Source organism: Syngnathus typhle, linkage group LG5, assembly GCF_033458585.1.
Source record: "Syngnathus typhle isolate RoL2023-S1 ecotype Sweden linkage group LG5, RoL_Styp_1.0, whole genome shotgun sequence".
In the NCBI taxonomy this organism is placed as follows: Eukaryota; Metazoa; Chordata; class Actinopteri; order Syngnathiformes; family Syngnathidae; genus Syngnathus; species Syngnathus typhle.
The window spans coordinates 12,383,087-12,395,328 of NC_083742.1; the positions used below are offsets into that span (position 1 = coordinate 12,383,087).

A 12,242-nucleotide genomic window follows, 5' to 3' on the forward strand; every position below is an offset into this window, starting at 1 on the left:
TCCAAGGCCAAAAACCATAAGGCTGGAACAAGCATTTAAGTGCTGCATTTGATTGATGCAAGTGTAGAGTTTTTTTTTTTTTTTTTTTATATAGTGCATTAAACCAACTTTTAAGGTTTACAACAAAAAAAACACAAACACACCTGATATTCCCACTGTATACAACGCCCCTCCCCCTCCCACCCAAGATATAAACACAATTATGAGTGTATGACTGAATACATGTGGTTTCTATCTGAAAACAAACTCGTCTTGCGTCGCATCCATGTCTGTTTTTGGTTAGAGAAACAATATGCAACGTTCATTGTCTATAGTACAGCAACGAAATCGGATATACTGAATTCCAGTACGTGTCTGTGAGCTGGTTTCCTGTCGGACATGGCAAGCGAGAGTTGAAGTTTTGTCTATGTACAGTCTAGGACGCTCTCGTCCACCGTATTGCCTTTAGGTCAGCGTCCAGGAGAGTTTTGTCAACCTCTCCTGTATTGGTGATAAAATCTCTAGATTGGGAGAAGGGGCAAAAAGGATATGGGATTAAGCTGCAGGGGTGGACTGATAAAAATCCTCACTCGGAGGGGTAACACAGACGCCACAGACGGTAAGAGCAAACACCAGGAAAAGTACAAGGGTAAGGTGGCTTAATTACTGCTGTATTCTCTTTGACAGGCTCTTTCAGAAAGGCAGAAAGAAAGCTGAGCTGCACAGTTTTATATGAATCATACCCCCCCCCCCGGTATATCCATCCCACCCTCCCATTGCTGGTAATATATGGCTCACGCCACGATTTGATACAGTATCATGAAGTACCATACACATGACTGTATGAGATACATAAAGAGTCACACGATGTCCTACAATTTCATTAGTACCACACAATTCTTCAGGATTAAATGAATCCAGATAGTGCCCTATTAAATGCAGGTCCAAGGAAGCCTTAAAAGGCTCACGTTCAAACTGAGAGCTGGCACCGCAAGTGTTCTGACCTGCGTCATTCCCCCGAAATCAAAGTGCACCACGGAGTCACCGGATTAAGGGCACTGGGTCTGATAAGGATGTTCATTTACAGAGTTGCTTTCTCCAGCGAGTCTATTGATTGGAGGGAACCCATAGGTTGTCCCTGCTGTTGCCCCTGCCCTTGCGTTTGCCCCCTTTAGCCGGCGGAGGCAGAGCCCGGGCTCTGTGAACCACTTTCTCAATGGTAGCCAAAATGGAATCGTGATTGGGGAACTCCAGAGGCTCCGGCGTCAAAGTGGGCCTGAGGCTGTGTCTACCAGCGGGTTCATCACAGCGCTCCAGAACGGGCATCCCCTGAGTCCTTCCGTCAGCTCTTTTACCGACCAACACGTCCAACCCGCGACCGCCGGCCCGGTCCTCCTCCCTCCTCACGATCGGAGCGGATTCATCATCCAGCGGTTGCTTTCGGGGCCGTCCGGGTCGTCTTTTGATAATGTTGTTTCCGGTTTTGGCTTGTCGCTGCAGGCGCTTGGCACGGAGGATCTTCTGCACATGATCGAGGTTCAAAGAATGCATCCTTCTCACTTCCTTCTGGATCTGTTCCACCTCTCTGCGCTTGTACCGTCGCTTACCGGGAGCACCTGCAAGAGTCAAAGCAAGGAAGGTGAATAAAGAGAACTGGCAAAAGAGTTTTCTACTCCTAATTAAAATGAACATCCTCTCCATGGCCAAGAAAGACATGATGCCAATTTTGCTCATGGAGGGAACATCTTTTTTTTGTCTTTGATTTGAAGAGCTTCCTGCTAATTTTGACATATTCATGCAAGCCTTTGAAAGCCCAGCTGAGCCAGGAGAGCGTATCCTATCCTGTAATTGTCTGCTCGGGAGCAGAGAGGAGGAAAGCCACAGAAATGTCTCCTTCCAGCATTTCAAATGTTTCCACACAATCACAACCTTGTGCATCTGGAGCAAAGGCTGCCAAAAGCCATCCAAACACACACACGCTATAATTAACGCTGCAATTTTTAATTTCCTTCTTGATTTCAGTAACCTCTTTCTGAGCTCGGTCCCGCTCTGTCATTCTTTTTGTTTTGCTTCTCCAAGGCCTGTCACCCTCCCCCTCTGTCTGGGCATTGAGTCCGCGATTCAAAATGAACCACCACCAACGAGGAAGAAAAGCGCAATCAGCCGCCAGTCCCCAAGCAGCATGCAGACAAAATGCTGTTTGCTATTTTTCCCCGACTTACTCTTGCTCCTACGAAGACATGTCATTTGTTAATCGGCAGAATATTTCGTTATTCATAGAGGATGACAAACAGAAAAGCGCCATCATTATGATTCGGGTGGATGGATGATCCCCCTTAAAATTCGCGAAAATTCCTCCTTTATCTGGATCCTCACTAAAATGTAAAGGGTTCTTTCTTGGTCAATGTATAAAGTTAGGTGAAATGATCATTTTTTATTTTTGTGTGTAATCCAGTTAGCTATGTATTGTTTACCACAGTGTATCAAAAATAATGCTTGCAAAAAAGGCCATCAAATGGTAGCTCAAGAATTGCATTCCACTTATCTCACTTGAGCTTTAAGACCTCAATCTTGATACCAAGCCTGGTACATAACCGTGAGGATCCCGAGTTCCATTCTAAGGTATTTACTAATGAATTGAGGTAAAGTGAGGCCTGACCACCCACCATTTACATCTCAGAGGAACATCACATTCTATTGTTACTTGAGAATTCAGGGCAGACAATGAAATTAGTCTAATGCAGAAAGCAATAAGTATCAAGAGTTTATGAGCTGTGCACGTTATCAGCTCAACTGAGCTCTGTCTTTCACACATAAAGCATGCACACACACACGCACACACACGCACGCGCACACACACACACGCAGACCAAGTAGATGAAATTTATGAGCTGCATACACGGAACATAAAACGGGTGACCTTCAGCAGCGCGAGGGTCCATATAGCGCTGACGACCAGTTTCTCTGCGCAATGGGAAACCCTTGCTACACACACATTGCAGGTTTGATCTTTGACGACTGTTGTTTTATAAGATCTTTCTTGGCGTCACGAAGAGGTGTGCGCATGTGACTAAAAGGAAATTGCCCTCATTAATTCAGTCGAGGAACAGTGTTAGTGCAAGTATGGATGAAACGCGTCAATGAGATGTAATGAAGAAATATTAGTAAAACATAATTGAGTAGATAGTGGAGCTAATGTGTAAAAATACCCTCGCTACATCCATTGCGGTGTTTAATGCGACTTTTTGTGCTTGCATATACATGCATGTGTGTGTTCTTGTACATATGTGCACATGTGCCTGTATTTTAATTGGACTAAAGCTGTGAAGTGAAGCAGTAAGTCATGCTAGAGGAGGGGCAGAGGGAATAGGAAAAGGAGAGGGTAATGGAGGAGCAAGGGGGAGGGGAGACCTGGAAAAAAGAGGGAAGTGAGGGGGGGAGGATGATGTGGAAGGAGAAGTCTGCATATGGATTCCAAACCATCCAAGGAAAATAAGGGAAAAAATGTGTAAAAGGAGGATGGAAGACATAAACTGGAAGGGAAACATGGACAAGGAGATGTGCCGGTTTGGGGAGGGAGGGGGGTAATGTATATATGAGTCATCCGTCCTGGATACCCTAGGGATGGTAGTGGGGGGTGGGTGTATTTTAACTGAGCCCTTGCCTTCTCCTCCCCGCCACTGGACTAGGCCCCAGTCATTAAACCCCTGGCTGCCAGCCAGCTCTTTTAACACAGGCAAGGGCTTTTTACGGCGTGTCTGTAGAAAATAAATCACACTGTGTGAATAATATATCTCTGGCAAAGGCATTGGCAGGAGCGGAGGAAGGGAGTGGGGGGGGGGGGAGATTGGTGAATTATAGTTGTCTCCATCCATGCATTACGTTCTCTCGATCCCAAGCCAGATGTGCTCAAAAGCAGCAGAATTCAGAAAGTTTAAAAAGAAAAAAAAAATCAAGCACATTTGGTTGTGGTAACTCCAGACTAGACCACCACTTTCAATGTTTTAAAATCTGTTTATATTTTTGTATTTTATGCTTTTGTATTCATTCAAAATTAGGGACACCATGTGAACAAAAAAAAATAAAAAAAAATTGGGGGGATGAAATTGGTGTCCCAGCAGGGACTTAAACAGAACAGAATAATTCATTAGATAGCAATTTTATTGGCAAACATGCTCCCCGTTTGGCCAAATTGAAGTCTTGACAGGTTACACATGCGCTTAACAGGCGCTTTTCAGCTGGTTTGGTGTTGCCCGTAAGAAAACTTCTGCAATCTCACCAACAGAGAAGAAAACCACCAATGTCACCATCCCTCATAATCCACATCATGACTACATGAATACACGCCCATTAAATCAGTGGTCTTCAGTACAGTTAAACCCCAAATAATTCACATCCTGGCTAAAGACCATCATTTGTCAATGATATTCTGGCAATGACACTAAACATATATGTTTTCGTAATTACTTTAATATCTGTTTAGAAATTCCAATCTCCACTTCTTTGTCATTTCCATCTGAAACCAACTCAACAACAACAACAACAATCTTCAATGACTTGCACCGACTGCATTCAACCCAAAGAAGCAGCTTTGGAAGCTGAGTACCGACATGGCTGTGAAGTATCATGAAGTGATAAAGCATGTAGTGGAATGTAAGTGCTCACGTTCCCATTATCTTAATGCACAGTAAGTGGTTCTTACCAGAGAGCGAGGGACTGGAGCGCTCGTTCATTTGTACTGGCTCCTGCCTGGCAGTTTGCAGTGACATCAGGCCTTGATCTCCAAACACAGTCGACCTCATCTTCCTACTCCTTGAACCACACTCATTCTCCGCTGACCCCAAGAAGAGGAAGGACGATGATTCTTGTTGCTGTGATTGGCTACTGTAGCCGCTCATGAAGCTGTTCATTGGCTGTCCCGTCGGACGCAAGTGGAAGTGGCCATCGGAAAGAGAGTGCGAGGACGCCTTTTCCGACTCGAACATCCCTAGAGTGGAGCCCAGGCTTGAGCCTCGACCGTTGGGCCTCTTCTCCTGATGCTTGGAAGGGCCCTGACTGGATGAGTCACCAAGCAGGTTGCGATGTGAACTGGCCTTGGCTCCACTGAAGAGCCCGCCCAACTCTTGCCGGTCCCGTGGAGAAAGTAAGGGTTCCTCTTTGTGCTTATGTTTGTGCTTGTGCTTCCTCTTATGGAGGCGAACACCACCCCCATGACCCCCTGCGCTACTACTGCCGATGGATCCCAATGCCTCCCCTCTTGCGGAGGGGCCCTGAAGTTGACCAGAGATGCTGCGATGCTTGACCCCTGGTTGAAGTGTTGCGTGTCCACTGGAGTGAAAAGCCTTGGGTGGGGGGACCGCGGGTCTCATGAAGGGTGATATTGGAATATGACCAAGGGAGTGGTGAGGCAGGTAGTACGGAGGTGCGGGGGGGAAATAGCCTAAGCTGAGATGGGGTGTGTAAGGCATAGCATACGGTGCTGAATAGTAATTCCCCCCTTCCAGTGGATAGCCGTATCCTTGAACAAAAGGTATTTTCGAGGCGATTGGCTCACTGGCTTTGGCTGGACGACCCCGCCTCCTCTTGGCCTTCAGATCAGCACTCCTGCAAATATACGGACTGGAGTCGCAGGGGTACGTGTCATAGGTGATCGGGTAGTAATGGTGAAAGTTGAGGCGGAAAATAGAGGGGTAGGGATTCTGAGGGTAGCAGGTATATCTTCGGTGAGACACTCGTAGCTGCTGGAGCTTTGACACGACCTATAGGTGGGGAGTTGCAGAGGATTAGGGAAATATCAATTTGACTGCGTATCACATCACTGAAATAGTGCTGTACAAATAATCAAATGAGTGGCCAACCTCCTCGAGTTCAGAGAGAAAGTGAAGCTGATCCCGGCTCTGAAGGCACTTCCTCTTACGCCGATTATGTTTTTGCTTCTTCTCCTGCTGAGAAAGGAAGTTGTCCGCAGCAGCTTGTCGTTCACTTCGAGCTCTGTTTCCTCTGGCAGTCGCTTCAAGAGCAGCAGCCTCTGCGGCCTCAAACCCGCATAGATCAAAAGAATACCTGCCGCAACATAGCACAACGTTTATGTAACAACAGCGCCACTGTGAGTTTCTTAGCAATGTACAAAACAGTACTGCACCTGCGCCGAGAGGCGGGGCCTTTCTCGGTTTGATCCGAAGTGCTGTTGTTGTCAGTCCCGATCCCGCTGTCACTGGGAATAGTCTCCTCACTGTGGGACTCGCTGATGGGAGACAAGGTGACCTCCTTCACTGATGCACCTTCTGAAAGCTGCGAGGGTGAATTCGCTAGAAGACGTGGGGGTGACAGTTTCCATCCCCCAGAGAGAAATCCTCTGGCTAAAGGTTTGGGGGGCAGGGCTGAGATGGGCTGCAGACTAGGCATCGTGGCATCAGAGTGGTTGGTTCTCATCGATGGGGCACTGGAGCTGGGAGAGGAAGTGGTGGCGGTTAGAATCGAGCTCTCGTACAGACTGGACGAGGATGCGGTCATGGAGGGCTTGTCCTTAACACTTTTGGGAGGGATCGAGCCTTGCGTTTCAGCTCGGGGTTTACGGCCTCTCTTTTTCCCGATGTAGATGGTGCCTCTCTTGCTCACGTTTATCTGTTTGCCCAGCCGAGCTTCGATGGTCGACGCCATGACATTCATAGCAGAGGTAACAGGCGCGGAAGGAGACTTCAGAGTGTTGTTCCTACTGGAGCTTGAGAGGATTTCATTCAGGATGCTTTGCATCTTGCCAAGCTTTACTTTATTTATTGGGTTTGAGTTGTTTCTGCCACGTTTTACTTTCGGACCACTGGACTTGGAACTGGTAATTGTTGACACCATTTGGACTAATGTTGTATTAATTGCTGTGTTTGGTGGATTGGTCTTCCTCCTGCGGTTTAGTCCGCCAGGGGTTTCTTGTGCTAGGGGACTTAGGGGTGAAGTGGATGTCCCCTCATGGATGGTTTCCACAGTTAGAAGGGGCTGTTTCTTGGGGCGTCCTCGTTTTCTTTTGAGGGGCATGTGGACGGTCAGGCTGTCAGTATTTGTGTAGAGTGGACTAGAGGGGGTTATCGGGAAGGCCGAGGGTGGGTCAAATACCATCGATGGACTACTGCAGCTGTCTCTCTGTGGTGAGGTGATGCAATTATGACTTCTTGCTTTCAGGTATGACCATCTGTCTTTAGTCTTGCCTGACCTGGAGCTGACTGTAGAGATGGTGCTGTGGCTTGGACTCGGACTCAGGGTGGCCCTCGGTCTGGGGCTAGGGCTAAAGTTCGCCCTGGGTTTAGGGCTTAGGCTCGGACTCATACTTCCCTTAGGGCTAGGGCTGGGGTTTGGACTGGGGAGTCTGGGACTTGTGGAGAAGCTTGGTTTGCTGATGTTTAGGGAAAGATCTCTGTGTTTATGAAACTCAGTACTGCTCTTGGGACGACTCACTGGGATCTTTTTCATTCTGTTCATACTAAAAGTTGATTCTGGATCAGTCCCACTCCGAGTTGAATGATCCTTTTCTGGCCTGTCTACTCTTTCTCTTTTCTCACCTCTGTCCAGTCTTTCGCTTTTCTCCGTCTTCTCTCCACCGACCTCACCCTGACTTGGGAGTCTGGAATCATTTTTGTGAATGTCCAACTTATGAGCTACTTTGTGTTCTGGAGGCTTATGCGGGTACTTCTCAGTGGTATTAGAGTCCTGTCGTTGTAAGGATTGCTCTTCAATAGAAAAGGACTCATCTAAAGAAGGCTTTCTCCGCCTCTTTCTTCCTTTTCCTTCCTCTGTCAGCATGGGCATCCCCCTGTCCTCGTCATCCGCTCTCCTACCAGTAATTGTTCGCTCTCTTTCATCTTTTCTTCGATGCCCTCTTTCTTCATGAAACTGCTCAGTCGTCTCTTCTTGTCTGTAGCGCTGCCTGTCTTCTGAATTAGATGGGCTTCCTGTTTCTTTTTCGGACTGTCTTCCCCACAGCGTGTCAGCACTGTGAGGATTAGAAAGCATCTTCTGGGACTCCTTCCTGCCATACTTCCTCTTGATGTTCCCAAAGAGCTGATCATTAGCTTCCTGCAAACCTTTCCCCCTGAATAAAGAACACAGAACAATACTGATGAAAAACCAATTGTCGTGGAAATACTGTTTCATGTTTCACAAAAGCTGTATCGTGAATTGGATTAGAGCAGAGAATAGGGTTGCCATGACATCAGTCATGCAAACAAAATGACATTGCATAAACCCTGCTCTCGTTATTTTCGAATCGTGTGAGTCAAACATTTAGAGTCAAGCTATCATGTATCTACTTGATCCTGTCTAATAGACGTATCACCGCAAGTTTCCAATTTAAACTCGGGTTGAAATTTTTGCTTTAAGTACATGGCTCACGAATAAATTTTTCTTCAAGAGGACTATGCAGTTTCTATGCAATGGAAATTAATTTAAGTGCAAATACCTGCTGAGAGAGGTAAGGTTGAGAATACTGGCATCTGTAACAACTGGCAACTGAAGGTCTGGCGTCAAAGATCTCTGAGGTGAGTGGCTTTGAGTAACAGTTCGTAGGAAAGGTGCATTTGAATCCATTAGAGCATTTGCACTCCTACCGGCTGCCATTAACTCTACGGCTGCCTCGCAATCTGCAGGATTGGCCGAAGAAACCGAAGGTGCTCTAAACGTGATCCAGTCTGGGCTGACCTGGTGCTGCTGAATGTGCTGGAACTGTTGCGTGGGGGCGTGCTGCAATGGTTGGACAGGGGAGAGAGTGGATGCGGGAAGAAGAACGTTGCGGGGCTGGTGTTTGGGTGGAGAGGGGTCTCCTAGTAGTTGCAATAGGCCTCCTTCTCCCTGCTCGGGCATTCTGGACTGGCGCTCATATGTCTGTGGAAGACAGAAAAGAAACAATGAGTGCTTGCAACATTCATCATAACAACACCACAAAGCGCAGAGGAGAGGGGAAAGGATATGATAACGCTAAGTGACCAATTAACAATAACAATTTCCTGATTAGGCTCACAATGAGATAGGGTTCACATATTACATATTTTGGCAGTGACTTGTTGTGCTCTGAGATTCTTCTTTTTTTACGACTGGGGCTGGCTGACTGATGCCTTAAATACAGCTTGTGTGCATGAGCAGACCAAACAAAAGGCTTGTTTACAGAGCAATTAAATTCCTGTGGCAAGGATGTTGCATGCTGCGAGAGCTGGGAGGGAGGGAGGGAGGGAGGGAGGGTTGTTGGGGAGTCTGACAGCACACAGTGTATAAAACACAGTTGTGGAACTGAGCTGTGTCCTTGACTGCCCTATGCACGGTCGTAACATCTATTGTTATTTTATTCTCGTCATTACTACCTCCACTGAGGGAGTCCTGTTTCCATCCATTTTTGTTAAAGCTCATGTTCATTCATTTTGCAAGATAGGACTTTCATGCCATTCCCCTCATTTCTCTGTGAATTAGGAACAAATCCTGATGACAAATTTCAGGCATATCCAAGAAGTGAGGATTGACAAAAGAGTGTAATTTGGCACCGATCCAAATTAGGTCTGCTCTCTACAGTGCGCTGTGTGTTTTCAACCACATTGCGTTGCTTGTGCTAATGTGTTCGACATGCATGGAAGGAAACATTTATATAAATTGAGGATGAGTTTATTGTAGAGCCCTTACCAATTATAAAACAAAACAGCATTTTAAATGTGTCTATGACACCAGAATAATAATAATAATAAATAATTACTGTCAGCCAAACATTCAAAATTAAAATGTATTTTTGAGTTTCACAAAAATGACCTTGATATTTTTTAAATAACATTTGAGTTTGACATCAACTGAGGAATATGAAATGAAAGATCACCTGTCCTGTCTTTCCACGTATTAGTGTACATGTGCATTTGTACACGACTGAGAAAATTATTTAATGTGCAACTTCTGCAGAAATATCATGTGAATGCTGAAATACAAACATTTTACACGGTAATACTAACCATTCGTAACGATTAAAACCATCCACAGTTCCTACCTGCAGCATCAATACTAGTTGATTGTTTTTACATATGTTCATGCATACATTGCTTTTACCATCGCAACAGTCCACCCCGGGGCAGCTTATTTGAAACGGGAAAGACGTTTTGAAATGAAAACCATCTTGGAAGAGAAGGGGAAAGACGTTTTGAAATGAAAACCACCTTGGAAGAGAAGGTGCTCAACCTCCTTAGAAGTTTCAGCCAGCTTTAAATCCACAACTAGTTCACTTTCAACCACTGGGAATGAAAATGCTTGACACGCCGTGTTATACAACAACACACCGCTTAACGTGTCATGGCCGCATAATCAGCGTCTGCTGGAAGATGAGAAATGGAGCAGCGGACGGCCTTTGTGGTTTAGCCTGTTATTAACAGACTCAGTATGACGCAAGAAAACACTGCTCTGCTGCGCTGCAGGGAGATGTAACCTAACCACAGGCGAGCATCTCAGCATGTACACATTGGCTCGCAAGCGCGATAGTTGCGCACACACTGTCGACATTTTTCCTGTATCCTTTGCCCGATTACTTACAAACACCTAAACGTGCGTGGCATATTTTAATCAAGATGCTTTAGCAGCATCTTGCGCGACAATTAGCTTCTTGCAGACAAATATGGACGCAGAGCCAGTTCGGAATATATAATATAGTCATCACAAAGTACTTACTGGAAGAGAGAGTGCTTATTTTCTATATTTGAGCTTGCCAATGTGTGGTTTTCCCCTGTTTGCCTCTCCCTTAGGCAAGCAGGCAATGACACTGGGTTTGTCCTTGCACGCTTGCAGCAAAGACTGTTTATTATGGCACGTTCTCATGTGCATGAGAAACCTGATTAACACAACATGGACGTTTGAGAACACACACTCACGCAAGCAGCATGAATGATTAATAATGCTTGAGTGTTTGGGTCTGCATACACACTCAGTTTTGTGCTGCAACTGTTTGACACAGACGCATCTAATCCAACTATTGGAGCATGTGGTCAATTTTAGCTGTAGACGGAAAACATTTTGGTTTGACATGAAAAGTTAATGCTTTCTTATTGCTGCTGTCATCGTGTGTTATGTCATTAATGAAGACCAGTGAGTTCGTCCTAAGCAAGGCCAACCGTGACATTACCTCCACCGTCATTCACCGATGAGCTCGGAGGATCCTTTCGGATTCCGCTTTCTGTCGCATGTTTTCATCAAATGTCGTTTTGGTCTGTATTTTGCATGCAATTCCAGCCTGGCTTTCTTATGCCTCTTCCGAACGAGTGGTTTGAATTTTCCGTTGTAGCGTTTGATACCTTCATGCTGCTGCTGTCACTGACACTCGGTTTTGGACTTCTTTACAGCGTCTTCATAATGTTTCTGTCATCAAGTGTTAGCGTTTTCCTTCAGCTAGTCATTCGGTGTCTATTACTTGGGAAAACGGTGGTTTCTTGATTCTTTAGGACGTTCCAAATGGTTGTATTGGCTATGGGCAATGTTTGTCTAATGGCTTTAATGGATTTTCCATCCTCTCTTTCACACGCTTGCTTTTCACCCTGAAAGCTTTCTGGATTTATTGTTAGTTACACGTCTAACTAATCGAAGTTTTCACGTTTAAAAAAAATGGTAATGACATCATTTTTATTTTCTGTTAGCCATCTTTTGCTGTCAAACACAAACGTATTCAGTCCAGAGCAACAAAAAGAAGGAATTAATACTTTTGGGCTCCGTGACAAGAATCTGATACACATCCACAATTTCATTTGACTTTTGGCTGCAGGTTAATGTAGACCAAGAGATACAGACAGACAATAAAATGGCTTTGGTTAAAAAGATACGAGCACACCCACACACACACAAACATGCTAACAAAATGTATTCTCCCCCACTAACCACAAAGTGGCCACAGACTGATAATAAAGACAACACACATAGATCTTGTGCTTACCAGTGAGAGGAGGGAGAAATACAAGAAGAAGAAAACAGAACCCCCCCCCCCCACCCCCTTTCCGAGTTGAGGTAGATTTATTGGCACCGGTTCAGCTTTTTGTTCGTAGCTTCCTCGCTTTTACCCTTTCCTCTATGGTGCAAACAATCCATGATTCATTTCCAGAGAAAACACTCTCCGAGACACAAACAACTATGAATAGTCTTATGAGTCAGGCGGCTGCAAGGGCTGTTGCCATGTGAGCAACTCGCTGCCGTGTATCTCAAATGATGAAATGAATAGAAATGTCTGACCACATGTTTCTACTGAGACATATCACAAAGGCCTCATGTCA

The 12,242-nt window shown here is 45.5% G+C and overlaps 1 protein-coding gene across 3 annotated transcripts in view; it reads right to left on the bottom strand.

Annotated features, from left to right (window-relative positions):
• Positions 1-835: 835 nt before the first annotated feature.
• Positions 836-12,242, bottom strand: part of setbp1 (SET binding protein 1) — a 30,425-nt gene continuing 19,018 nt past the window's right edge. For all 3 annotated transcript variants that reach the window (XM_061279643.1, XM_061279641.1, XM_061279642.1), the window contains exons 3-7: positions 8,426-8,847; positions 6,122-8,059; positions 5,838-6,042; positions 4,682-5,738; positions 836-1,595 (exon numbers count right to left, since the gene is read on the bottom strand). In XM_061279643.1, coding sequence (XP_061135627.1) covers positions 1,087-1,595; positions 4,682-5,738; positions 5,838-6,042; positions 6,122-8,059; positions 8,426-8,847 — 4,131 coding nt within the window. In that variant the 3' untranslated portion in view covers positions 836-1,086. The remainder of the gene's footprint in view (positions 1,596-4,681; positions 5,739-5,837; positions 6,043-6,121; positions 8,060-8,425; positions 8,848-12,242) is intronic.